General features: G+C 40.0%; 1 protein-coding gene across 3 annotated transcripts in view; it reads right to left on the bottom strand.

The window, feature by feature from the left end:
* stard8 (StAR related lipid transfer domain containing 8) overlaps positions 1-24005 on the bottom strand; it is a 44158-nt gene extending 20153 nt beyond the window's left edge. Inside the window, exons 1-2 of one of the 3 annotated variants that reach the window (XM_018728595.2) lie at positions 23847-24005; positions 22531-22561 (exon numbers count right to left, since the gene is read on the bottom strand). In XM_018728595.2, coding sequence (XP_018584111.1) covers positions 22531-22561; positions 23847-23891 — 76 coding nt within the window. In that variant the 5' untranslated portion in view covers positions 23892-24005. Of the gene's footprint in view, positions 1-6058; positions 6358-18959; positions 19238-22530; positions 22562-23846 lie in introns of those variants that run through there. The other 2 variants (XM_018728593.2, XM_018728594.2) reach the window with 2 other exon arrangements.
* Positions 24006-27147: the final 3142 nt, after the last annotated feature.

The raw sequence follows: 27147 nt of genomic DNA, 5'->3' as shown, positions 1-27147 counted from the left end.
ACAAAACAAATGATGAAACCATTCCAAAATCCAGCAACAGCAAATGTACGAAGGACATCTCACTGCACAGAGAGAAAATAGAAGTGTAAAGACAGGGTGTGCTGTCTTATGGGAAGCCAGGGGTTGAATCTTTTATGAGAAGAAGTAAACCAATAGAGAATCTGGGTCCTGGAAACCCATTGCAAACCATCCGACTTTCAAATTTTTTTTTTTTGGTTAAGATCACAGCTCAAATCAATGCACAAACAAATCCCCATGGATGCTGTTTACCAAAAAAAAGCACTTTAAAACCATAGTTTTAACACCACAGCGGAGCTGATAAAAAGTTGTTTCCAGAAATTGCACACTTGCCTACACAACTCATGAGAATCTGTGTGACGGCAGTTCAAATGGGTTCTCAAGACCAGGAGTAAATAATACGTGCCAAAAAAAAGGGAATATATAAAACATCCACAGTAGCTGTTAAGTCACAAAAACAACAACTGTACTGTTAGATTTTTAGTTTAACTGTTGCTTTTTTACAAAACTTTAGGTTCAATCCATTGTATTTTTATGGAGCACTCAGCATACAGTAAAAAATACTACACAAACACAGTACAAAGTAGCAGCAGTTATAGCTAACTATTAAATTAAGACAGCGACTTGAACAACCCAGCCAGATGAGGAGAGGAAAACAAAAAAAAAAAAAAAAACCACACAGCTTCCCATTTCATCCATCAGGATATTTCACCACAGTAAATGTTAAGCACCTTGCTTAAATGTACTACACACCAGGACTCCTACTGGGACTTGAACTGGCAGCCTTCAGGTTGAAGATCACTGCCACTGAATGATCCTAAGTGTTCCAGCTGCATCCATAGCTGCCAAAAGTGATAAAAAAGAATCTAAATACAGCGGTGTGACAGCAGAATTTTACCATGAATGTGCCATTTTGTGGAGTTGCAGGTTTCAGCTCTTAAGAGGTAATTTGCATGCTTCTCTTCAGGCCCAGTGACGTCACACACCTCGCTCTTTCCAGTGGAAACAGAGCTTCCTTTTCATCCAGCAGAGATGCCTATTTCCTGACCGCCGTGGCTGTCTCACATTGAATAAACGCAGTGGTTCCCTGCCACGCCACTGCTAAAGCAGCCATTAAAATGCCACCAGCTTGAACGTAGCTGGGCTTTCAGGGGGACGCTGGCAACTTATTCAAAACAAGATATGAACACAACATTGTCGTGTAAAACACACACATTTGCGGAACCACTCGTCCCATACGGGGTCACGGGGAACCGGAGCCTAACCCGGCAACACAGGGCGTAAGGCTGGAGGGGGAGGGGACACACCCAGGACGGGACGCCAGTCCGCCACAAGGCACCCCTAGTGGGACTCGAACCCCAGACCCACCCGAGAGCAGGACTGCGGTCCAACCCACTGCGCCACCGCACCCCCTGTCGTGTAAAACAAATGACTGCAAATCTTATATGAGACTGTAAACATCACTTACAAGTACAGGTCTGATTCACATTAGAAAGGTCACTAGAGAGCACAGTGCTCTGTGTCATGCAGCAGGTGGCATAGTGGCTAGTGTGAATGCCCCTGGTTCAAATGTCTCTCCACGCTGTAGTACACTTGACAAAGATATTCATCCTGTGGCGACAGACGAAGAATACCTTGCTGTATAAATGGGTAAATAACGGTAAAGTTGGTTATATAGCACTAAATAATCTTGGTCAATGGCATTAGAAAACTAAAAATTTTCATGCAGACAGTCATTTCTTCAGAAACAAAATCACAACTAAAGACCTTGGATTTTGAGGTGAGACATATCACAATTTAACTGAAAAAGCATATAAGTCAGAAATGAATCCTACATCTACAATACAGAATAATGCAAGAAATTTATAGAAATATACCTTATGCTTAAAGAAAACTGCTGTTCTTCACAGTACAGGGACTAAATACCAACATGTTTGCATGTTGTCCAAAGACAGTTTTTTGCACATCAGAACTGTGTGTGTGTGTATGTATATTATATATATGTATATATATACACTGTATATATTTATATACTGCATACATATATATACACACACACACACACACACACACACACACACACACATATGTATGTATAAACCCCTTTTCAAGGACTTCTTTCAAATAACTTCTATGTATGAAAAAATTTAAAACTCTGAGAAGCAAAACCCCCTCTTCCACAAACACAGAGACGTACAGAAACATACACACTCTCTCACACACAGACACACTGCCGCCACAACCACCTTCTAAGTCCCGTTTCCTGTGAAAATGCTTTGAAGTGTAAAGGAAGCAAACATTTTGATTTCAGCTCCACTTGTGTGTATTGCATTATTAAGGGCGGTTGAGGAAATGCCGCTATCCCTACCCCCAAACCCCACCCCACCCCCAGCAGGAGGGAGGGGGGTCACTATCCATATCTTAGGCATAACCGAAAAGAAAATCGGTTTCACATGCATAACTTTAGAAGCTGGGAAACTAGTAGTCTGCCTGCCTCTTCTGAAGCTTTAAAAAGAGACCTTTCATTCCAACTAAAAGAGGGAATACAGTAAAAAAAAAAAAAAAAAAAAGAAATGAACTCAATGAAAATCACTGCCAAAGCATTTACATTTACATACATGCATTTAGCAAATGCTTTTAGTAACATATAACTCAAGATAAACAAAAGTGTATTTCATCACAAAGACTTAAAATAACTACATAATATATAGTGCTGTATAGGAGTAAAATGCTGTTTATTACTGCTATAAGCAGTCTCCTTACACATCCCTTTCCCAAACCCTCTTACATTGCAATGAGGTTAGGGGTGGCAGTTTGGCTGGATTACTGACAGGAATTCAAACACACATGCTTTTGAGTGAGTGCTGGGTCTTGACCTGAGCCACCATCTGGTTTGCCTCTGTCGTGTGGTACGTGCAACCTGCTACTGAAGTCCTCTCATCCTCCCGAGTTAGTTTTAATTTAACTCCAAACCCCCTAAAACCTTATAGAAGCAGAATGGTAGCAGAAATAGAATCCCATCATCAAAATCACTACCATTATCTCCTGACTTCCCTAAATTCACTGTCTGCATTCCTTATAAGCAGCGTTGAAAGGGAAACAAATGCTGGTGACATAACAGAGATTGGGGAAAAAAAACCATAAATATAAATTAACTTCCTAGCAGAATAAACATCCGGACCGTACAAGATCAATTCTTGTACTGGCTGGAATAATTGATTTGTGCTAAAAAAATTTCGGAAAAGTGGGATATAGTCCAACTCACTTCATAACAGCAAGGCAAATGTGGTTTCCAGAGGGTCACAAATACGGCAACGATTTTTTTTTTTCCTGTAGCGAACATAACCTGCACATAAGGAACAGCAACTGAGATACATTTGGAAGAAATTGATTTCAGGAAATCTGTATGTTTCTTCACAAACTGAGATGTGCTTTTACATTAGTGTTTCATTATGTCCTTTCCCCTTTCCATTCAGTTTACTTATGCAAATGCATTTTTAGTAATGGGGCAGGAGGTGCCATACTGATTAAAGCACACACACGCACACACGCACGCACGCACGCACACACACACACACGCACGCACACACACACACACACACACACACACACAGACACACACACACTCTGAAGCCGTTTGTCCCGAGGAGGGTCACGGCGAGCCAGAGCCTAGCCCAGCCCGGCAGCGCAGGGTGCAGGCTGGGAGGAGGAGGGGACACACCCAGGACGGGACGCCAGTCCATCACAGGGCATCCCAAGCAAGACTCGAACCCCAGACCCACCAGAGAGTGGGACCCGGCCAAGCCCACTGGGCTGCTGCGCCGCCGCGTCCCCGCATCCCCCCAGTTAAAGCAGTCCCAATCAAATCAAAAAGTCTTGGGTTTGAATCCCAACCCCTGTGGTAGTACCCTTGAATACAATACTTGAATTTAAACAGTGAAAATTGCCCAGCTGTATAATGGGCAAATAACAGTCATTAGCTTAATACACAAACCTACTACTGTGAGTCATCTTGGACAAAAGTATCTGTTAAATGAATTAAAAAAATAAAAAAAAAAAAATGTCACACATTGGAGATGTAAACTTTCAAGTTTTATTCCATCTTTGTACTGACCACAGAGTTTAAAGTGCTTCAAGAATTAGAGACCAAGCAAAGAGGGGACCAGCAAGCCATGTCCTGTTGTGTCTGTATGCTGTTGTGTCTGTATGCAAATGACTTAGCTGCTCTGTGGGGCAGTGGGGTCAGGCAGGGAGTTACCCTTACAACTCTGCAGCTGAGGAGCATATGGCCCTACCCTCACAATGCTGAAGAAGACTCATAGGTGCAGGGGGATGCACACTCCTTGTAGGAAATTCCTAATAACAAGAGGGCCTGTTGACACTGACTAATACGTTAAAAAACCAAACCCAAGTATCCTCAAGCGGTCTGCATATCTGACTATGTTATGTTGATAGCCACGACATGCACTGCACTGCAAACTTGGTATGTGAAGGAACAGCATGCATGTGTTTATTTTCACTCAACAAAGCATACATTTTCGAATTTAGACTCCCAAATTCCATAGCGTGTTTCTCTGCATACTTTGGCAATCCCCTCTACAGGGGAGTGCTCCAGGAGAACTGAAAACGCAGGCCTGTGATTTCAACATGTAAAGTGTGTGCTTACAAGCTCTAGCGCGGAGCGGCTGAGAAGACGGGACTCCGTAACGAGACTCCACGACTGACCACTGCTCCATTACTTTAAAAGATCTTCCAAGAACAGCTTAACATAGTAGGGAAAACTGAAGCTCATTTGTGGCTTTTTGCTCCAGCAGAGACATGTAGAACGAAAATTGTCCAGCCCAAACACTCTCCATTAATCTAGTTAGCTATTTATATCACACGTTTTAAAACTAATAAGAAATCCACTCCCACTTTGTTTCTTCCTTTGGATTGTGCACCATGGAAAATGTCTTACCTACTGCATGTTAAAGTCATTAGCCACACCCGAAACACGCAGTAAAAAGGAACCCTGAACGACTCGCCCCGGCTGTACTAGCCAAGTGTCGGTGGGGGAGGAAATGTTCCCTCTCTGACAGCTGAAGTCCCTGATCACGTCCTTTCCGCGCCAACCCCCCTAACTTCCCATGAATAATGGGTATTGTTCACGCCGAATGCATGGATGCTATTGTTTCACACGAGCCTCCCAGTGAGAACCTGGTTGCCTTTACAACGTAAACCATTGACATCGAGAAGTTCAAAGTCCGAGCTGCCTCGGGCCTACTATATGTTGTTATGTAATTCAAAATTTTTCTGTTAGATCTGATACTGTGACACTACAGAGTTATGCTGGAATGAAAGGTACCATTCTCATTACATCATTACATCAATAATGGCTTAAACATTGGACAGAGCATTGTGATGTAAGAAACCCACACCAAAGAGCATGGAGATGTTAAGCCTGTGGGTAAAATATGTTAACATGTTTCAAGTCACAAAGTACATTCAACCATTAACCATACAACTGCATGAATACTGCTCCTAAACTCATGATAGCCATGTGTCAGAGAGTCGGAAAATGTACTGCCAAAGAGACGACTCAAGAAGTTGTACACTAAGGTGTCCATTGTCTCGGTGTCAGTCCTTTGTGCACGGAATTTATATGCAAACAGATCTAATGAATCTGAAATAGAGTACATGTTAAAACCCCTATTGGTCCCATTGAATACACTGAAAATGACACCACCAAAAGTGACAAAGTCTCAAATTAAAACACACACCTTTATCTGTAATAAAACAGTTCAAGAAATTCAAAAAAGTATTGAGAGACTACAATATAATTTCTGTAATCCACAACCAAGGCTGTTTCACAAACCATAATTAAATAGGCTATGCTACTTTGGAAAGTGCTTGCTGCCCAATGTGCCCAGTTGCACAGGCGGACTTAAGTCTAAGTCTAAGCTACTTTGTTCATCTCTCCACACAAAAGTTTGGCATCACATTCATTAACATCAGGTTAATGCTGAGGCACCTAAGGGGCGATGATGAAACGTAGACTTACCAGTCTTACGGCGCGACGCTTCTGTTCTATTGCGGCTGGTCATTGAGAAAAAGGCATGAGAGCCCAAAGCTAGAGGATCAGAAGCCAGGAGGAGCCGGGAACATGAGGTTTCATACATGTGTCAAAAAAAACCTCCCTGAGAAACTTGCACACAGCCCATTGCATTGTTTCCAAGCCTAGCCAGAATGAAGCCCCTATCCGAACCCCGTCCGTCTTTAAACAGAAGGCTAAAGGCTCGGGTTTGCTTTTTCAGTTCCAGAAGTACTGTACCCTCTTAGCAAAACGTGCCCTTCCTGACCCCATTCATACTGAAAACCATCTGGTTCCTCATGAACAAATGTCCCACCTAAAACTCCCCCTCATCTCCTCCAACAAGGCTGAACCACTTCAGCCAGAGGAAGGGGTGACTCAGAGTTCCACTAGCTCAGATAGGCCTCCATGGCAAAAATTAAAAAAAAAAATATATATATACATTAAATACATTCTTTCATGTTAGTTTATGGACTACTTATGTAGGATGCTTCTGATTATGCTTTCTTTCCACGTTACTAGTAAATGAAAAAAAAATTGTTTTTCTGCCACAAATCTGTAAAATCAGGCCTGTAAGACACAACACGGATAATAAACTAGTTAGTAGTTAGTTTGTAGTTAAATTCATAAAGCACCAATCAAAACTATTCCAGAATTATTCATAGAAGAGGTCATTTGAAAATAATTTATTTTTCACTTATTCTGACCATCATCCTCTAAAAATAAATGAGATAACACTAACCAGAAATTTGTGGAAGTTGTTGTTAGCGGATATTAATCATTTTTGGATACAGGGGTCGTACCTCTTCCCATCATCCCTCATCTCATCCACTTCCTGATTCTTTCATGCAATTTTAGCGAAAGCTTGGCCCAGAGGGACTGGCAGGCCGAGTCGAAACATGGTCCACACGGAAATAACCCTAGCTTAGCTAAGCGGTCTGGTGCTAACGCTAACAGTTTTTATGTGTTGTCAATGCCAACAAAACCCCATAGATGATGACTATAGCTTTCACTTCCAGCTGAACTCCCCCAAGAATGTCTTGCTAACTTAGCCAGACTCAGTCAGCTTTGCCTTCGAGTCATGTGTGTAAATTAAACGTAATAAACACCAGTGACTCAGTGACTGAGAAGTACTAAATTGACAAAAATTTGCCATTTCCCCAACATGCGTCCCTTTTGTCCCCTTTTAAAACATAGCTGACTGGATCAGATCAGAGTTCAGAAGAAATCTGAAATTTTCCCTCATCACAAACAATTACCCGTGATAGACACTTCCTTCCGTTCTCAGAACAAGATTCAGGGGAAGAGTGCAGCTCCTTTGGGAAGTTCCCTTTGGATGTTCTCTTCTGGACTGAGAGGAACAAGGTGTGGCATCTGCCCAGAGTGCTGACTTACATCTTCCCAATGGAAAAAATGAATTTGATGGGAACGGATGAAGAAGTACTGTGGTTATGAAATACAGTGCCACACAGTGTCATCTGCATACACATCTTCTCAGCTCAGTGTTAAATTTAGAGGAAAAGGACAGCTTGAAGCAGCAAAACTGCTGGGAATTTTCAAAACCCAGGAATTTCAGTCCTTTTCAGTAAATTGATAATAACCAAGATAGTTGAGTATTTCGTCATGAAATAAATATGTTCATTCAAACTTTTCATTGTTGAAGTAGGAAAAAGTAGTTTTGTGCAACCAGCCCAAAAATACTTAAAAACTTAAGGAAAATACAAAGACAAAAAAGAATTTTAAAAAAAATCTGTTTAAATACAGGTAATATTTAACACGCAAGCCACATGCAACTATATACACATATTGAAAGAAACGTAAAAATGAATCGGCAAAATCTGAAACATTTAGCTGCCACTCCAAAGCTCCTTACAATAATCTACTCATTTACACAGCTCCACAATTTTTACAGGAGTACTTTATAGTAAGTGGCTTGCTCAAAGGCACTGCAGCAGTAGATGGGATTCAAACCCGTGACCTTCAGATCTAAAGACAGCAGTGCTAGCCACTACATTACTAGTGGTGCCCAGTCAGGTTAATTTTTTCTCTCATTTTGACAATTTAATAGAGTTTATACAGAGCATTACATATGTCACATACACTGTATGTTACAAACATACGTATATATGCGGTATGTCACCATTATCAGTTCTGATCAGTTCAAGTAACTTGAATGTTAAGTTCACTCTTTCATCTGACATTTTCCATTAATGTTACAGTTTTCAGTTGTACATTTCGCATCTGTCAACGAAAGGGGTTTTCTTAAGTTTACACTTGTATTTACAGTAGTTGGAATCTCTGTACCACCTAGAAACACCTGCCAGCTGAGCTCTTGGATGAAACTGCTTAAATGTAATAGTCAAAACTTTGAATGCACTTGCTGTAGACTAGCTGCCCACCCCCCTGCCGAAGAAGTTTACCTTAAAGGTCACCTAACAACTTTTCACGTACAATTCAGCAGAATGCGGGACACTTATGCGTTGCTTTGCTTTCACTCCTCTTCCCAGTTCCTACCATACAAATAATACCAAGGATGTCCAGGTTACACTCATACTTTTGACTGGTACTACTAAGTCAATAAGTCTGCTCTACTAAGCTACTGGACAAGCATCACTCATATTTTGTCAATGAAACCTTGACAGCTGCAATATTGACTAAAAAATATGGAATTAAATAGGCAAAGGAAAGGCTAATGAGTTCCTTCCTTCTGATCTTTGTTTACAGAGCTGCGGTCATCATAATTGCAGGAGAAAGTACCACAACCGGCCTAATCCCCGCAACACGACGAGCAATTTCAGATGTAGAATACACAAACTCAACTAGATTGAAAGTTTGGAAGACACTGTTTCAGTGGAAGGCACAGTAGTCAAAGTCTACCTTTCATATGTGAAGACATTAAATATTGGTATTGCCTTAAAGAGGCCACTATTTCCTAATTCCACTTTGAGATTACATCAGACGTCTTGCTAAGCACGGTACCTTTTAATGGCAAAGAAAAATTAGAGTAAATGGCTTAAAGGCTTAGTGTAAGAAATAAACAACCCATAATCCAAAAACTGTAAAAACAAAGGCCTTATCATCTTTCGGATTTCACCAAAAAATTAGCATGCCTGAAACTCCCTGAATAAACTAACAAATTGCACTGAACGTTTACACTGAAACCACATGCACTTCCAAAGTTGCACATGCAGAAGTCATTCCTCAAGTGTCATGCCCCCTACTGACTGACAGGTGCATTACTCCGTATTGCCAAGCCAGGTGCTCAGCTGGCACACTGGCCCACTAATGTCCCACTGTAGTTCTTGGCACAGCACTATCTTTAGACAAACTCTGGCCTTTACCAATGATCCTGACATTTGCAAGCAGCTGTTGCAGAACTGTTTTTGCTCATGCCCATCAGTGCATCAGCGCGTTTCTGTTTGTGTATCCCAATATGTGCCCAGAGTACACCAATCTATGCCCATGCGTGAATATGTGTACCCAGAGTTCCCATCTTGGCCAGTATGGGCCTATATGTGCCCATGTGTGTTCACCTATATGTGCGTGCCTGGGTTTGCCAATGTGTACCCATCTATGTCCATGTGTTCCATTCTTTATCTATTTATACTGCATCACTCAGAGTTACGTAAGGGGTCTTCTGATGATGGCAGAGTGGGGGAAGATATCAAAGGTAGGAGCAGCAGGTCACGTAACAGTTAGAGCTTTCATCTTGGAACACCACTCCCGTGCTATTACCTTCGAGCAAGGTACTTGCCCGGAACTGAGGCAGTAAAAGTTACCCTGCTGTATAAATACACACACACACACACATTTTCAGAACCGCTTGTCCCATACGGGGTCACGGGGAACCAGAGCCTACCCAGTAACACAGGGCATAAGGCCAGAAGGGGAGGGGACACACCCAGAACAGGACGCCAGTCCATCACAAGGCACCCCAAGCGGGACTTGAACCCCAGACCCACTGGAGAGCAGGACCGTGGTCCAGCCCACTGCGCCACCGCACCCCCTACCGCTGTATACATAGGTAAATAATATTAAGCAGCTTAGTACACAACTCTACCATTGTGTGTCACTTCAGAGAAAGGCTAGATAAATAATGAATAATTATAACAAAGGGATAGCTGTCAAAGTATTGTATAACCATATGCAAACATCCCTAACATCTATAACAATGAACCTCAGCTGAGCTAATGGCAGACAGCAGGCAGGGCTCTCCAGGTAATTGTTACCTTATTTACCCTGTACCTTTAACTGTTGGATTCTTCTTTTGGGCCTTCTGCTATGGAGTATTTCTGTTGTAGTATGTATTTTGTGACTGGTTGTGGGGCAGAGGCACCAACAGGGCAGGACTAAGGCATGGGACAGTAGGACTTTTAAACCAAAACAGGTTTATTGTAAACCAAAACAGAGTCTTCTCTGGGGCAACAGTAGGAATAATAAGATGCAAGTAGCTTTTCAAAATGAAAAATCCACAGCTTCTACCTCTAGGTTGCTCTCTAAAACACCATTCTCCAAGTTGTCAGGCAAGTTGCCTTTATAGTCCCTACAATTAGATCCTATCTGTAAGCAACTGGCTGTGACAATTCAGTTAAGGTAGGGGTGGGTCTCTGGGAGCTGTCTATCTTGACGCGCCGCCTCCTGCCCGCTTCTCAATGTATATGATTAAAGTAACACGATTAGATATTCACATCTTACAAACAGTGTTGGTGATTAGATTTGGTTTACTGTGGGCAAAGTACTACTTGTACATGCACAGCTGCCACTTAAGCCACATGGAAAGAGAAGAGAGATGAGATAGGAAACAGGAATTTAAACAAACCAATTTACGTCATAACCATTTACAGAAGCAGAAAGGATTCACGTAAAGGAACTTAAGCAGCAGCACACAAAATTTAAATCCATACTCTTATATTTCAATGCTTTACCATTTATTCATTTAGCTGATACTTTTCTCCAAAGGAAGATACAACAATGAGCTACCTACAATTATTTACCCATTTATATAGCTGGGTAATTAAGTACTCAAGGGTACAGGACATTTGAACTAATACCCTTTGGATCCAAAACAGCAGTTTTAACCACCATGCTATCAGCTGCTTTACCAGAAAGAGAGCATAAGCTTTCAGTTTTGTTGTTCATTCAGAGAATAAACATATGTTATACAAAAACTCTTTCAACCCTTTGCATGGCTACATATGTTTGCTATATTTCATATTTACTCTAGATCATCTTGGGCTTTGTAAATGCAAACTATCATTAAATCAGGTCCTTATAAACCATTTTCCATAACCTTAAAGATTTTTCAAGTTAAGTTCTTGTAGGAAGTTACAGTAGAATTCCACCCGGATCAGTCATATTTTATTATTCTGTCAAGGGTTTTTTTTCGACATTTTTATTAAAGAAATGAGAGAAACTTATCTATCAATAGATGTCATATTTGCATTTAAACCAAAAGATTCCAGGGCTTACGGACAAGACAAGACAATCACTAAGGCCAGTTTTGCAATATGGAAAATGCTGGCTTATAGGAAACAACCAGCAGGGTCACTCTTAAGAGACACTTTGACAGTAATGGTATTTCAGTTATTATGGGATTTTCCGGCAGTTTATCTTTGACAAAAAAACATTAATAATATCCAAAGCAAACACTGGCTTCCTGAAAAGCCCTGTTGGCTATTTAAGTCAAATTAAGGTTTGATCTGGTTATTAAAGTCCCAGCATTTCACATCCCATTACATTAAATTTCACTTAAAAAAGCAGTAAATAAACTTGGATGTTAAAACAGATTCAATAAATTTAAGTGTGCACACATTAAATCAAACACAGATGAGTTTTTAAATGGATTAATCTGCAATTTCCATCCTTGAATAAGACCCCATAGAGCTTTTAGACAAAAAATGTCCTTCCTTCATATTATATTATCAAAATTATTAACTGTGTCCCCTTCATTAAACTGAGAAGAGCTGGAATGAACAAAATCTTTGTAAACTCATAGTAAACAGCTTCAGTTTTACTACTCTTGCTCACAACTATTGATAATAGGATAATTCGGACCATATCATCGAATGTTGCCCCTATGCTATCTGTGATTTCTCAACTGCTTTACACAGAGTCCACTGTTCTCAAGTCCTTCAGAGCTCTGTTCTCATTTCTGATAAAACTAAGAACCCAGTTAGTGCTGGGTAGGGTGGGTAACAAAGGAGGTGACAAAACAGTGCATAAAATACTAAATGTGCTGTTTGGTGTGGATATGTTGAATACATATTTTATAGGAACAAGAGAAACCTAATATTAGGCTCCTGGATTGATACACTTCTGGTCTGAATTAATCAAATTCTGGAAAATTTGCTGGGTGGATTTTGAACAAGCTTGACATGTTATACATGACAAATGAGTAAATTTAGATTACATTTATTCATTTAGCTGATGCTTTTCTCCAAAACCACTTACAATGTCAAGCTACTTACAGCTATTACCCATTTTTACAGCGGGGTAATTTTACTACAGCAATTTAGGATAAATACCTTGCTCAAGGGTACTGCAACAGGAGGTGAGATTTGAATCGGCAACCTTCAGAATCAAAATTCCACAATGATAGATCCTTAAATCTTACTTAAGTTAGTTTCTTTTCCTGTAATATTTAACATATTTACCTCATTCTGAAAAAAGGCTAAGATGTTACATTAAGATGTGTATTAATATGCCATACATAAATGTATGGAATTTTCAAGGTGGGTACAAAATTGCAGCATGTACAGTATTTCCATTGGTTCTCTTATTTTACTAAATTACTATATTAAAACATTTATGAAATTTTAATTACTTTAAAAATAAATGAGTGCTGTATAGAATACTTTGAACTGAATGACAGGAAGAAATTCAGAGAAATTAAATACAAAGAAGCTAACTTACATTCCCCAACAAAAGGCTGATCCAAGAACACAATGAAAAGAGTAAATCAGAGTAAATACTTCAAAATGCTAATCAAGCATAACTGATGAGCTGACAAGACAAGTCATGTTTTGTTTTGTATTATTTTAATACTTTCACCCAGCATTTCAATTCTTTAACTCTTCCACAGACTTCAAATGTCCCAAAGTTCAAGCACTGCAATTCTCCACTGATACATAAAGCATCCTTTTTTTCTGAACACACTGAATTTATGGGTTCATAACTTTATGCTTTTTGCTCATTGTCACTCACATGCTATCCTTACTGACATCAGACACCTGAAGAGATGATGACTGAAAGCTCTGTGAATGTTAACACTGAATCTGATGAATACAATTAAATCTTTATACAAGTTTATCATTATATATATATATATATATATATATATATATATATATATACTGTTTGTACATAAAGAGTACATGTACTTATTTTTATACAAAGCAAAAAGGACCCATTTCAATTAACAGCAAGAAGACAAATTAAGCAATATATAAAGCAGACCTCTTTCCTCCTGGATGCAGTACTTTTAAATACTTCTAAAATGTTCCCCAATATCCATAAATTCTTGTGCATTTATGGAGGAAGGTAAAGTACCTATTATTTGTCCCAGGTCTGTGAAGGTCATTCACTGGGTCACTTCAAGACCTTTCACAGGCCGTGCTACACATCTTTACAGTCAACTGAGGGCAGCGATTCCAAGAAGTTGGCTGAAGCAGTGTTGTACCTTGAAACACAGTAAAATTTCTTGGAGCATGTGGTAGAAGAGCAGGGAAGAAGAAAACCAGTTGATCGTCACTTGAGCAACAGGCAATAGGGAATACTGCATCACTGGCTTCTCCTCTCTTAAGCAAGAGCACACTGGATACCCCCCCGATCCAGATGTCGGAGTGTGTGCCGTGAGGTATGCAGGCCAGGAAGTGCTCCTCCGAAGCCCACTTCCTCGGTGTATTGTTTCTCTCCGCAAGGCAATAATGCTCCTGCACTCCCTGCCAGAACGGAAGGCTCACAAAAACAATGCAGCACTCCCAGCTGATCCACATCAACACACATAATTATTGCTGTCTTTCTTCCACACGTCGAATGCTATAACAGCTTTTCGATGGAAATGAGAGATGTGTGGCCTTAAGTCAATTTAAACAAATGGTAACAGCATGCAGACATTCCCGCCTTTGCTGCATGTCATGCATTTTTAATAAAAGCTGCGCTTATCACAAAGAGGCAGGGCCGCCGATGCTCTCCAATGACGGCTTACCATGCATGAGCAACACAATGTTTCCGTGAGCCATGTTTCAGATGACTGCTCAGGACAGACATGATCACTCGACCATACACTGCGCTGTGCACCATAACCCCCCAGCAGAAAACCACCACCACCAAAACCTGTCCATTTAAGTCCTTTAAACATTAAAGCTTGAATGGACACTGCATAATCACCTTTAGGCCAAACAGAATCATTTTAGTTTCAGACTTATAATTTAAATCCTATTTACAGAGTGATCTTTCCTAATCTTTCAGAAGTCACAAAATTTTGTTACTACGGAGATAAGCATAAAATAAAATGTAACTCCATTCCAGAGCACAACTGCAGATGAATGGCGATGCTGATGAAGGCATCCTGCCGAAACACACCCATCCCATTACGAACAATAAAACTATTTTGACGAGTTTGTGTGGCCTCTCACATTTTTGTTTTAATTTTATATATACCAGGGGGTTCTGAGCACCCAAGTCCATAACTTGATTTTGCAAAGATGAGTGCATCTTCAGATTTTTCAAGCTTAATGTGTTAAAATATGCATATATTAAAAAATATGTATCAACAGAAAGTTCAAGCAAATTGCATATAAAAATTGGTAATACAGCAATGTTTTCCAAACAATAAAGCTACTTCTTAAGGTATCAAGGGGCAGCAAGTATCAGAGTGTTTAGAGCTACCACCCAGAAATCAAAGGGCCGGGGTTTGAAATCCTGCTCCCAGTATAAAGCCTTTGATCAAGGTACCTGCCCTAAACTGATAAAAAATAAAAAATTACCCAGCTGTACAAATGGTATATCATTGTAAGTAGCGTCAAGCTGAGCAACCACCACATAAATCCATCCATCCATCCATCGCCAACAACCATTGGGCCCAAACAAGCCAGAGACTTAGCCAGCAACACAGGGCACAAGGGGGAGGGGACACAACCAGGACACCAGTTCGTTGTAAGGCACCCCAAGCAGAGCTCGAACCCCAGACCCACAACACAGCGCACAGCGGAAGAACCCTCCACACCACCCTGCCCCACCAGATAAATCAATAACCATATTTTAAATATGTAAATATGGTGTGGTGAGACTAGCCTACACATAATTGTTCATATATCAAAAACAGAGCTCAGGACTAAATAGATCTCATTCAACCAGGTATGGACTGATTTGCCAATTTTTTTTTCATCCAATAAAGTGTCAACTTCAGAACAATTACATTGTGTTATTTCAATAACTGACTTTGGTGCATAACTGTAAACTTCAAACATCGCCGAAGGAACAATGTTCATTTTAACATTATAAGAAACGTTACCTTATATGAAAAAATATATAAAGCAAAAAGCAACATGAAGCTAAAACATGTTTAATGAATAACCCTTCAAATAATCTGTATCGGTAAATATTGCAGCATTTATTTTAAGAACATTATTCTGATGTGCAAACACCGTTTGAATACAGAAATGCAAAAAAAAGTGTTTTGGTCTAATGGTCTTACATACTCATCCTTTGTGTAGAATTAATACCCAAACACACATTGTCTGAAACCACTTATCCTAGGCTGGGTTGCAGGGAGCCTAACCTGGCAACGCAGGGCGTAAGAGATACACCCAGGATGGGACACCAGTCCATCACAAGGCACCCGAAGCAGGGCTCGAACCCCAGACCCACTGGAGAGTAGGACCTGGTCAAACCCACTGTGCCACCACACCCCCCTAGAATTAACACCCTGGTGACTTAAAAGAAGTGCTATCAAAAGGGAAAAAAATGAAAACATAATTGGGATTACTACTGTGGTGGAAAGAGTAATGAGGCTGTTCTACATAAATAGAAAGTGAGGTGTTTGCCCAGCTATTTGTCACCTTCTTTAAAGTGAAGGGTGCACAGCAGGGCCTGCAGCACAGCTCTGGAGAACTTCCTCAAATCATGGAGCTGGGAATGTCCCATGTTTAAACGGACAGCCAGCCTGGTTATTTTGGGAATAATGGGGCATTGTGACTGGGCTGCTGCCTACCACGTGCAACCTGCTGCTCGCTGGGAACACAGCGACTCCTGGCCCTCCCTGACCCGACCCCTGGCACTCCATTCGCCACCCAGGCCTAATTGCTGTCATAAACAGAGTAGGAGTAAAATCGGCTCCGCCACTATTTTTACCACACTTTCAACAGAAGGAAATCTTCACCTAAAATGTGCCCTGCTGCTACAATCATGTGAAGCTTAGTATGTACAGCGGGCAGTTGGTGGCCGTGGAAAACGTAATTATCTCGATCCCGCACAGCAGTCGCAAGGTCTTGAAATGGAGATGAATCCACCAGTCCACAAACACAGCAAAGAATGGTAGTTGTTTCTAAAGGCTGCTGTGTCTTGGGAGATCATGCTGTAGCAGCCGTGGGAATGAGGCTAATGAAAACTGCTAATGGTCTATATTTCAGCTCTGCAAAATATGACTTTTTTTCTGGTTGCAGGTATACGTGGATCTGTTATTCTAACTTTAAACACTAAACATATACTGTATAATAATAATAATAATAATAATAATAATAATATTATTATTAACGGGGTGGCATGGTGGGGGACTGGGCAGCACTGGTGGGGCACTGGGCAGCACTGGTGGGGCACAGTTCCCGAAGCGTGGGTTCAGACAAGGGTCTGAATTCAGCTCTGTTTGTGTGGAGTTCACATGTTCCCCCTTGTTTGCATGGACTCTGTTTGGGTGCTGAGCTTTCCTCCCATTTCCAATTTGTGAGTGCACACTGGTCATACTGAGTGAATGAGTGTGTGACATGTTGCTTACACTGCCTAGCTTAGCCCTGTGTTTCTAGGTAGGATAGGATCCAGATCACAGCAACCATGCACTGAACAAGCAATAATGGTTGGGTGGATTAAAAGAACATTTTCACTCTTTGCCGACTGCTTCTTTTTTTAAAAAAAATATTATTTTTAAATTTAGCTGCGAGGACATGTCACTGACAACTGACAGCTTTGACAGTTGCAAGATGATGAGCAGAGGTGTGAACATAGTCTCCTCCCACCTTGCAGGACAAAGCACTCTAGCAACTGCTGTACTTCCACTGAGTCCAGGTTTCGCTGGGTCTGCACTGGAAGCCAAGACAGTCAAAGTTTCAGCACCACCCATCATTTGGGCTTCATACATTTCTCATCAGAAAATTCATTTGCGCTCACAGCTAGATTCAGATTTATTCTTACTGTACTTCATTATGCTGAATAGTGCCAACTTAATAATAGCACAAAGCAACAATTTCCCCTTTAAAGAAATTTCTGAAGGGGACCACGGTTCATTACCAGTGTACACTTTGGTCAAGGAAGAATCCTGTCGCTGGTACACCTATCGATACAGATGAAGCAGAAAGAAACCGTATGTCTTTTTCACTGTTCTCAAACATTTAGCATAATGTGTAATCTGCACTGTCACTGATTTCTTTCATCTGAAGGACACAAGACAGCTAGAAGCAGTTACTGAAGTGTAAATAAATAAAAGATAAATAAAATCATGAACTGTCAGTGTGGGAGTAAGGGTAAAACCGAGTCATCAAACTAAAAGGAGCCCTGAAATATTTACTGCGCAGAGGAAAAAGCTGGTCACACGACTGCAAAAGCCACAGAGAGGGTCAGAGTTGCCGTGACAGCGCATTAATCACCTTGTTTGCATAGCCCATCATCAATGGGGCTCATTCAGACTGACTACACATCTCCGAGTATTAATAGTAATAACAAATTACTAGGGAATGACAGGCAGTCAGCGAATGTGAAACTGATACTGAAAAAATAACAAGGACGCCAGTGTGTGCAGGACACCACTGAAGGGTTGTTGGTACCATGCTCACCCAGTAACGTAGAGCCCTTCCTCATCCCTCTTACACTTCATGTATCGGTATACTTATATATACAGTATACATTGATATCTAATGTCATGTATTCCTTTTGCTTTTCCCTGAATTATTTATGTGTATGCCTCTAATGGTATATAAACTATATTTCTTTACTTTAGCTTATATGTACATATGAATTTCTGCAGAATTTATCATTTCCCTATTATTTAAGATTTTATACTGTCTATCTATATTTATATATTATACATATACATTCTTGTACTCAAGTATATATAATATTATACTCGTATAGGGCAGATTTACGTAACAGGCTCCAGTATCTATGTGTGAAATAGATAACAGCTAAGTTTAAAACTATTCACTGATTGCATTTTAAATTCTGCAAATGCAGAGTTCATATCACAAACAACACACCTTCAGGTAATAATAATAATAATAATTTTTTTTATTTATTTTTTTTTTAAAAAGGTGCAATAAAATAACTACAAGACAACCAAAAAGAAAAAAAAAAAAAAAGTTTAGTCATGATGAGTTGAAATTGAATGAATCATTCGCTGAAAAGGTCATATGCTGAACCTCAGGACAAGTTCAAGTTTCAGTTCAAAAATGGATTTAAAATATATACGGCTAAAGAAACGCATGTTAATTCAAAATAAGAAAGTGTGTATAATAAATAATACTACACTACAGTCAGCACACCCTGCGCTCCGGCAGCGCGTCCTAGGTAGCGGACATGATTACAGTATAATAAACTACAATAGGGCGGCGCTCAGTGTAAAACTCTGGGAAAGTTGGAAAAAGTTGTAAATGAGGTTATTTACCTGCTCTCTGTCCATGATGGACTTTCTTCCGCAGAATAGTGAAGGCTTTCAGGGTCGAGCCCCTCAGACTGAGAGTAAGTGATCTCGGTCGTCGGAAACTTTCCCATGTTTTACCATCCATGATTACTTACTCGTTACACAGAGTTAGCGCCCCGCGCTTATCGTTTCTGCGAATACAATAATACGAAGAAGTCGCGTGTTTCCCGCTACAGAGGCTGTGTTTTTCACACGTGAAAAGCCTCTGTGTCATCCGCTGCCGATCCATACTTACTCCCCATGCTGTTTCACTATAATATCCCTTCCTCTTTAACAGAAAACTTGTGCTTTGGCTCTTCCTCATTTGCATAAGTTTAACAACGGCCCGGGGCATTCTGGGAAATGTAGTCATACGGCTTGTCCACGTTTTTCGTTGGCGTTGTTGTACACGTACTCGACTGAATATGTCATTGTCGGACGCCGTATATACTGTACTCTGAATATTATTTTGTTGGTGTCACGATGAAAAAATTAAATTATTCAGACAAAATATTTAACTATATACATGTAATCCTCAAATCAATGAATAGAGAATAAACAAGAACAACTAACAAAGAACAATGAGTGGTTTATAAATCATAAATGTACATCAGTACAGTTTTCCCTGTCAGTGCAACAATATCCAACCACTTTTTGTAATTTACATATTATTTATTTACATATTTTGTATCTACACTGCTATTTATACTCTTGTGTTTGTATATTCTGTAAATATGCTATTTATTATTCTGCAATTCTGTGTCAGCTGTTTGTTGTCTGTAAATACTGGAAGCATCAAGAACCACAGCAAATTCCTTGTGTGCGTCAGCACACTGGCCAATAAAACTCATTCTGATTTTGATTCTAAATGTATTATCAAGAAGAGGGGGTGCGGTGGCGCAGTGGGTTGGACCGCAGTCCTGCTCTCCGGTGGGTCTGGGGTTCAAGTCCTGCTTGGGGTGCCTTGCGGTGGACTGGCGTCCCGTCCATGGGTGTGTCCCCTCCCCTTCCGGCCTTACACCCTGTGTTGCCGGGTAGGCTCCGGTTCCCCGTGACCCCGTAAGGGACAAGCGGTTCTGAAAGTGTGTGTGTTATCAAGAAAACAATACATTTTATTTCAGCAAAAATTCATGTTGTCTTCAGTCCCCCCTACCCCCTTTTCAGTTCTGTATTTATGCTTTTAAAAACCAAAAACGAAGCAGTAAAGAAAAAAAGTGTAAACTAATATTCTTTGATTTAACTCTGCTACCTTATATTTTATTGTAAAGGTGTTAACAGATGACTAAGTCCTTTCTTGGAAATACCAGAGAGACGTTCTGCCCCGGAGTCTGTGATTGCTTCACCGCTCTTCGCTGTCTGCCGAGAAGTGTCAGGATTGCTACATCATTGTTTCGATATTAATTTGAATGTGTCACATGATTTGGTTGTGCGTCTTTCAAAACATAAAAACCATCCATGTCTCTACAGAGAGTTCAAAACAGTGAGCGCATATAGTCCCCCATAGTCATGATGTTGAGCCTAAAGAAATTTATCACAAGAATGAATGAGGAAATCCATTCATTTTGCCGATGAAACATGTCTTAAACATGTCTTAAGTTACACTATAAACTATATTCTCTACTTTATGAGCTGATGTTGCATCATTTGAGTGCTCACGTCCTTGCAAGCAATGCAAGAAGGCAGTCTTTTCAGCCTTGGTAGATGTCAAAGTGACAAAGGCCTATTGAGCTAATAACCTGAGATATACTCTCGGCAGAAATCAAAAAACAGTACCGACAATTTTTTGCCATTTCTGTTGCTGTAATGCACTCATTGTATTCTTTCTCTGAGATATACTTCTGAAAAAAAAATCTGTTAAATACATAAATGTAAATATGTTTAAAATTTGAACTTTCCTCTTAGACTCATCTAAGTTGGGTACAATTATTATACCACGTGAAGCTTTCTTCCATTTTACTAACATATTTCTTTCTTTCACCAAAACTATGGTAAATTACTTCTGCATGATAAATTCTACAAAGAAAGGAAAGCCCTTTCAGATGATAATCTTTGAGGATGATGGTGCCTACTCATGCTCATGTCTGACCAGGGAGGGGAAAAAATGCATTTTAGAAAATCTGAGCAATAAATGTTTAGCAGGTTTGTAATCAAAAAGCTCAGAAGAGTTCTGTATAACCATTGCTTCAGACTAAACAATGGTTTGTGTTTAGTCTGCAATTATGATTCTGGGAATTTAGCTGAGATGACCTGATAATGAAATTCTTTATAAGGGCACTTATCGTTAATTGTTTTCATTTTAATTTACTCAGTAATTGCTACTACATAAGCTTCCCATAAACTCTTAGAATATTATTCAAGTCATTGAACTTTAAAGCAAAATTTGAATCCAATAGATAATAGTACAACTGCTGTTATAATGATGTACATCATGAAAGGTGGAACATTCAGATTATGTTAAATTACATAATCAATCAAGAATATATTAACAGTATAAAACATTTAAATTTTAACCAGATCTCAGATGAAGAACGGAGAATCAGCTGATACTGTGATACAGTGAATGAGTCAGAGCATTAAGTGTAGCGAAAACTTGTAAACAACCCAATAATATCCGAAGTGATCACATCAGATTTATTTTTTTATATAATTATTTTTCAAAACAAGATGTACTTCTTCTTGAAACCAAAAGCTTTGCATTAACTGGCCATGTTTTTTGCATGATAAAAATAACACTTCCGTTTGCATGAAATATCACACGACTTCTTGAACAACTATGGAATAAAGGTAAAAATACATTTTAAACTGACATGGGGATTTCTAAATCATCATATAGGTTGAAGGTGATCATAGAGTAAAAAGACCAAAATACATCAGAACAGAGCAGAATAGCTGCTGTCACATACCGTATATCATATGTGTGAGTCTCATTCTTACTACAAGAAAAACTCTTGCTCTTTTTGCTGGCAGGAGATCAATGGTCTCTGCTGTATCACACTACTCAAACAATGCACAAAAAGTAAAGCATGTGGCCAGTGTATACCTTTATACTGTAAAAACCAATGAGTTGAAAATGCAAAAAAAAAAAATCATGATCACAGAACATCAGCAGATATATGGCTGATTTTACATTAAATTTCAATTCATGCTGTCACTGATTTAATTTCAAACACTGTTCAGTCTCTGTTGGACTTACCATAAATGCATGTGCCAATTGTTGACATACAATGTACAGCTTTAATGGACAAAGGTGCAGTGCACCACTAGACCATATATACCATATATTATTTACTTCAGTGATTTAGAAGAACTAAACATTATGACACATTATGTTGGGCAATCCAAAATATATAAGCTTGTTCTTTCAGCCTATGTTTAACTTTGGCGGAGAATAAACTGGAAATAGGGAATATTGGGAGTATCTGACATACTTGTGTTTATGTAAATGATGTAAAAAAAAAATATCAGTATGTAAGTTTTTATGCAGCATGCATGAATGTATATGTTACATGTCCCCACCCAGAGTATTTATGGAAATTAAAGGACAGGCTTCCCTTACCACCATCCTTGTGATTCCATGTGGGCAGGTCCTAACAGATAAAAATAAAAAAAGTAGTTATTACTCATTTTTAATGGATTGACTATTTATGACAAAGTACTATTAGAAGAAAAAACCCACAGCAATTTTTAACAAGTTAATAACTAACAGGTCCACAAAACGGGTTTTTGTTTCCTAAAAGAAAACTGCACTTGTTTAAAAATTACCTGTCAATTACCTTGAGCCAATTACACTTGCATGTATTTATATTTTCTTTAACAATCAACATGTAGGATATGAATTAATTGTGCCTGATGATTTTCTAACAAATAAATAAATAACAGATTTTTAAATTAAATGTAGCTGAACCCGTAGTTGTACAGCTACTACTCCTTTGAGCAGGATAGAAAGTAAAAAGCACGTAAATACCATTATATGTGTTTTGAACACTTTTCACCACATCACATTTTCAAGGGTAATATTATAACTGCTCGGTGGCTGAATAGTAAAAAAAAAAAAGTTTATATTCTTGCTCCCCATTTAAAAAGTCCCAGAACACCGTTCAACTTTTATAACTTCTCCTTGGACCAATGGACCCTAAAAAACATGCATTTTTGAAATGATTAAAAAAAAAAAAAAATCACAGTCCTGTTTACAGCTAATCTATTTTAATAGGCTCCAAGCTCGCAGCGCAGGCTGCTACTGATGAGAAATAGCCAGCAATGATGTCATTGTTCCCTGGGCAGACGCCGCAGGCCACGCTCGTTGGCTTTTGGATGAATAGCGACTTTTGAATCCAGTCACTGCAGCAACTGTGGACTGAGCGGCACTTTCTCGGGAGCCGCTGCCTGGGAACAGGCCAGCATTCACTCCATTCCTACACCCACTTAGCGCTGCCAGGAATGTCCGTTACTTTTCTGGAGTCACATGTTCCGCAGACCCTGAGCATGAAAGCCATAGCATCTGCATAGCATTCGAGAAAGAACTCTTTTATTGTTACTTCAGTTTCTTCTGTGCGCCAGCTGCCAAGCAGTCGTACGAAGATGAGATGCAAAATAGCAAGAGATAATATGAAATAAGAACTGACAATGCACCGTATTATCCAATTTATTTGTTTAAGAGTTGAAATTTCCAAAGAAAATCCAACAAATGCATGCCAGCATAAATGTAGATCTATGTATAAACACACAGATCAATACCAAGATAGATATGCAAATACCTACAAATATAGACATATTCTTTTGCCATCAGCCAAGCCAGCATGATGCACAGCAACTCCAAAAGGCAGTGAGTGACTATAATGTCCATCTCGGGGATCTAATCATGCTGCTACTTACTTTTGCCCTCCTAAACAAAGTGCAGAGGCAGCTGAAGAAAGCCATGACCAAGTTGGCCCAAGGTGCGTCCGGGGTCACGGTTCAGGGGAGTCGAAGGTGGCAGATCTGCTCCACCCCCGGGTGGGGGTCTCACACTACGTTGTGGTGCTCTCAGTCTGGTGCCGCGGCTTAGAAGCAGATGGCTGGGAAAGCGGGACTGAGCTCAGGGAAAGAGGGGCGGGGTCACTCACTCTAAAACACAACGCGGGGGCAGAAGCCAGGGATGCTGCCTGCAAGCCAATGCAGCCCCCCCAAACTTCTAGTGACTCAGAGGGGACGGCTGCTGAAGGTTCAATCAGCAGTCAGCTTGCTGAACTGTATGTATGAATTAAATGCACTGCAAGCCATACATAGCTTTTCATATAGTGCCGTCTAATGGGAAGATTCAACTGTTCAGTGAAACAGGAACATATATGAAGTCTCCGGCCTTTTTTGAAGAATTTTTTTCCCATATATTTCTCATAGAATATCAAGCAAGATAAAAAAAAATAGATTCACCTGACACTTATCTGTAAAGTTGACATTAATTTGCCAGTTCACACAACTGGGCAACTTTTACCATATCAAATGAATACCCTTGACTAATGGTATTACAGCAGAAGAGGGGGTTCAAACTACGGTTCTTCGATTGCAGCGTGGTGGTTCTAAGAACTACATAACCTACTGTCACCAGCAGCAACATTTCTTAATGTACTTTCTTATATGCATGGAACTGTGCCAGGATGCTCATTGACCAGTGTGATCATATTATTCAGAATAAAAGTTACAGGAATAAAAAATGCTGACTATCAAGTAATCAGTTATTAATTAATACCTTTGCCCAAGGTGCTTTACAATATTAGGCAAGGTAGATTAAACCTGTAACCTTTGGGACTAAAGACATCAGCACTAACCACTATGCTACCAGCTGTCCCTAAGAAAGTCGCCATCATAAAATGTCAGCAGATATAGGACTGATTTCACATTAATTTTCAATTTATGCTGTTACTCGTTTAATTTCAAACACTGTTCAGAGTCTCTACTGGACATACCATAAATGCATGTGCCAGTTGTTGATACATAACGTACAGCATTAATGGACAAAGGTGCAGAACACAACAGGAACATATTTATTACTTACTTCAGTGATTTAGAAGAATTAAAAGTCTTCATACCTCTCTCTATAAGCATTAATGAAGAGGTCATTCATATTTTATATTCAGAGAATAACATGCAGTGACATATTATGTCGGGCAATCCAAAATATATAAGCCTGTTCTTTCAGCCTATACTTAATTTGGTGGAGAATAAACTGGTACTCGGAAATACTGGGAGTATTTGATATACTTGTGTTTATGCAAATAATGTAAAAAATATCAATATGTAAGTTCTTTTACAGCATGCATATGTCGCATGTCCTCACCCAGAGTACACACACACACACACACACACACACACACATTTTCAGAACCGCTCGTCCCATACGGGTCGCGGGGAGCCAGAGCCTACCCGGCAACACAGGGCGTAAGGCCAGAGGGGGAGAGGACACACCCAGGACGGGACGCCAGTCTGTCGCAAGGCACCCCAAGCGGGACCCGAACCCCAGATCCACCAGAGAGCAGGACTGTGGTCCAACCCACTGCGCCACCGCACCCCCTTCCCCTCACCCAGCGTATTTATGGAAATTAAAGGACAGGCTTCCCTCACTGCAATTCTTGTGATTCCATATGGGATTCCATGTAATTACTTAAAATAGCTTAGCCATTTATAAATATTGAGTTTTTAACTGCATCAGTTCAGGTATCAATAAGTACCTTGCTCAGGGGGTACTACACCAGGAGTGGCGATTCAAACCAAAGACTGTTAGATTGGAAGACAATGGTTCTAATCACTACACCAGCTGTTGGCTCAAGTGCCTATACAATGAACAAACATTAGTACAGGGGTATACTGTAAATATGCTAGATGTCATAACTTGTACAGAATTGACTTACAAGGCATGCTCTGAATTTCATATGAAAATATTCCTCAGAGCAGCACCAATCCACATGTGGAGGAACTTGCAACACATCCACAAAGGCCACAGCTGTTGAGCTACTGTATCCGCGCCAGGACCTTAGTATGACTTTGTGCCTCAACTACAAGGAGCACAAGAAGTCATCTGATTTTAGGTGCTGGACAGCCTGAGTAAAAACAAAAGTACATTTAAGGCTTAAATAACTAGGGTAGCTGATAGCATATTAAAAGAAATGTTCCCCTTGGCTCTGGAGCTCAGAGGTTCAAGTCACACTATTGGTGTAGTGAAAATTTGCCTACTATATAAACGGATGAATAATTCTTTGTAGTGTTGCCTTAGAGAAAGGCATCAGCTAAATGAACAAAGAGATGATTAAATCATACTGTATCATCCAGCCTTTATTCAGCATCACTACAACATAATTTCAGTTGTATGTAGATATTTAGCTAAACTATTGCCATTTAATTTATTTCAATATATGTTTTTTTAATTTTATTTTTTTTCCGATATATCTTACATGGGGGGTGCAGTGGGTTGGACTAGGTCCTGCTCTCTGGTGGGTCTGGGGTTTGAGTCCTGGTTGGGGTGCCTTGCGACAGTCTGGCATCCCGTCCTGGGTGTGTTCCCTCCCCCTCCAGCCTTATGCCCTGTGTTGCTGGGTTAGGTTCCAGTTCCCTGTGACCCTGTATGGGACAGGTGGTTTAGACTGTGTGTGTGTGTGTGTGTGTGTGTGTGTGTGTGTATGTGTGTGTGTGTGTGTGTGTGTGTGTTCACATTTTAGTTTATTACAATATTTTGCTATTATGTTACAATAAAAAGTCCACACGCCTATAATGTGCGTAAGAGATCGAAGACACCCACGCAACACATTTCAGCCAGCATTGCTTCTTCACCCTTGAGGACTTTCCAGCCACATGTAAAGCATGAGTCCCACTTCCCTTTTTGAAACTTCAGACCAACAGACATACAAGGTTTAAAAACAGATGCTAAGTCTGCTGCTCCTTTGCCAGTAGGCTCACCCATCTTCATTCATCCCTATGTTTTTTTGGTTCTCAAGCACTATTACATGAACAGAGGGTGTGAAAATCATCTCAAACACAATTTATGTCTTTGCTTTTGTCGGGCTGTGAGGACATCTCAGAATTCTCCTCGGGTCATTCTCATCACCACTCTTCCAAGTGGCAAGTCCTTGACCTCCATCTTCCTAGTTCTTTTCCTAATATTTTTAGTCAACGCCTCACCCAAACTGAACCCTATTCATCCACA

Source organism: Scleropages formosus, chromosome 14 (genome assembly GCF_900964775.1).
Source record: "Scleropages formosus chromosome 14, fSclFor1.1, whole genome shotgun sequence".
Taxonomy (NCBI): Eukaryota; Metazoa; Chordata; class Actinopteri; order Osteoglossiformes; family Osteoglossidae; genus Scleropages; species Scleropages formosus.
Note: the sequence above shows the minus strand (reverse complement) of the source record. Positions and strands in the feature narration are given on the sequence as shown.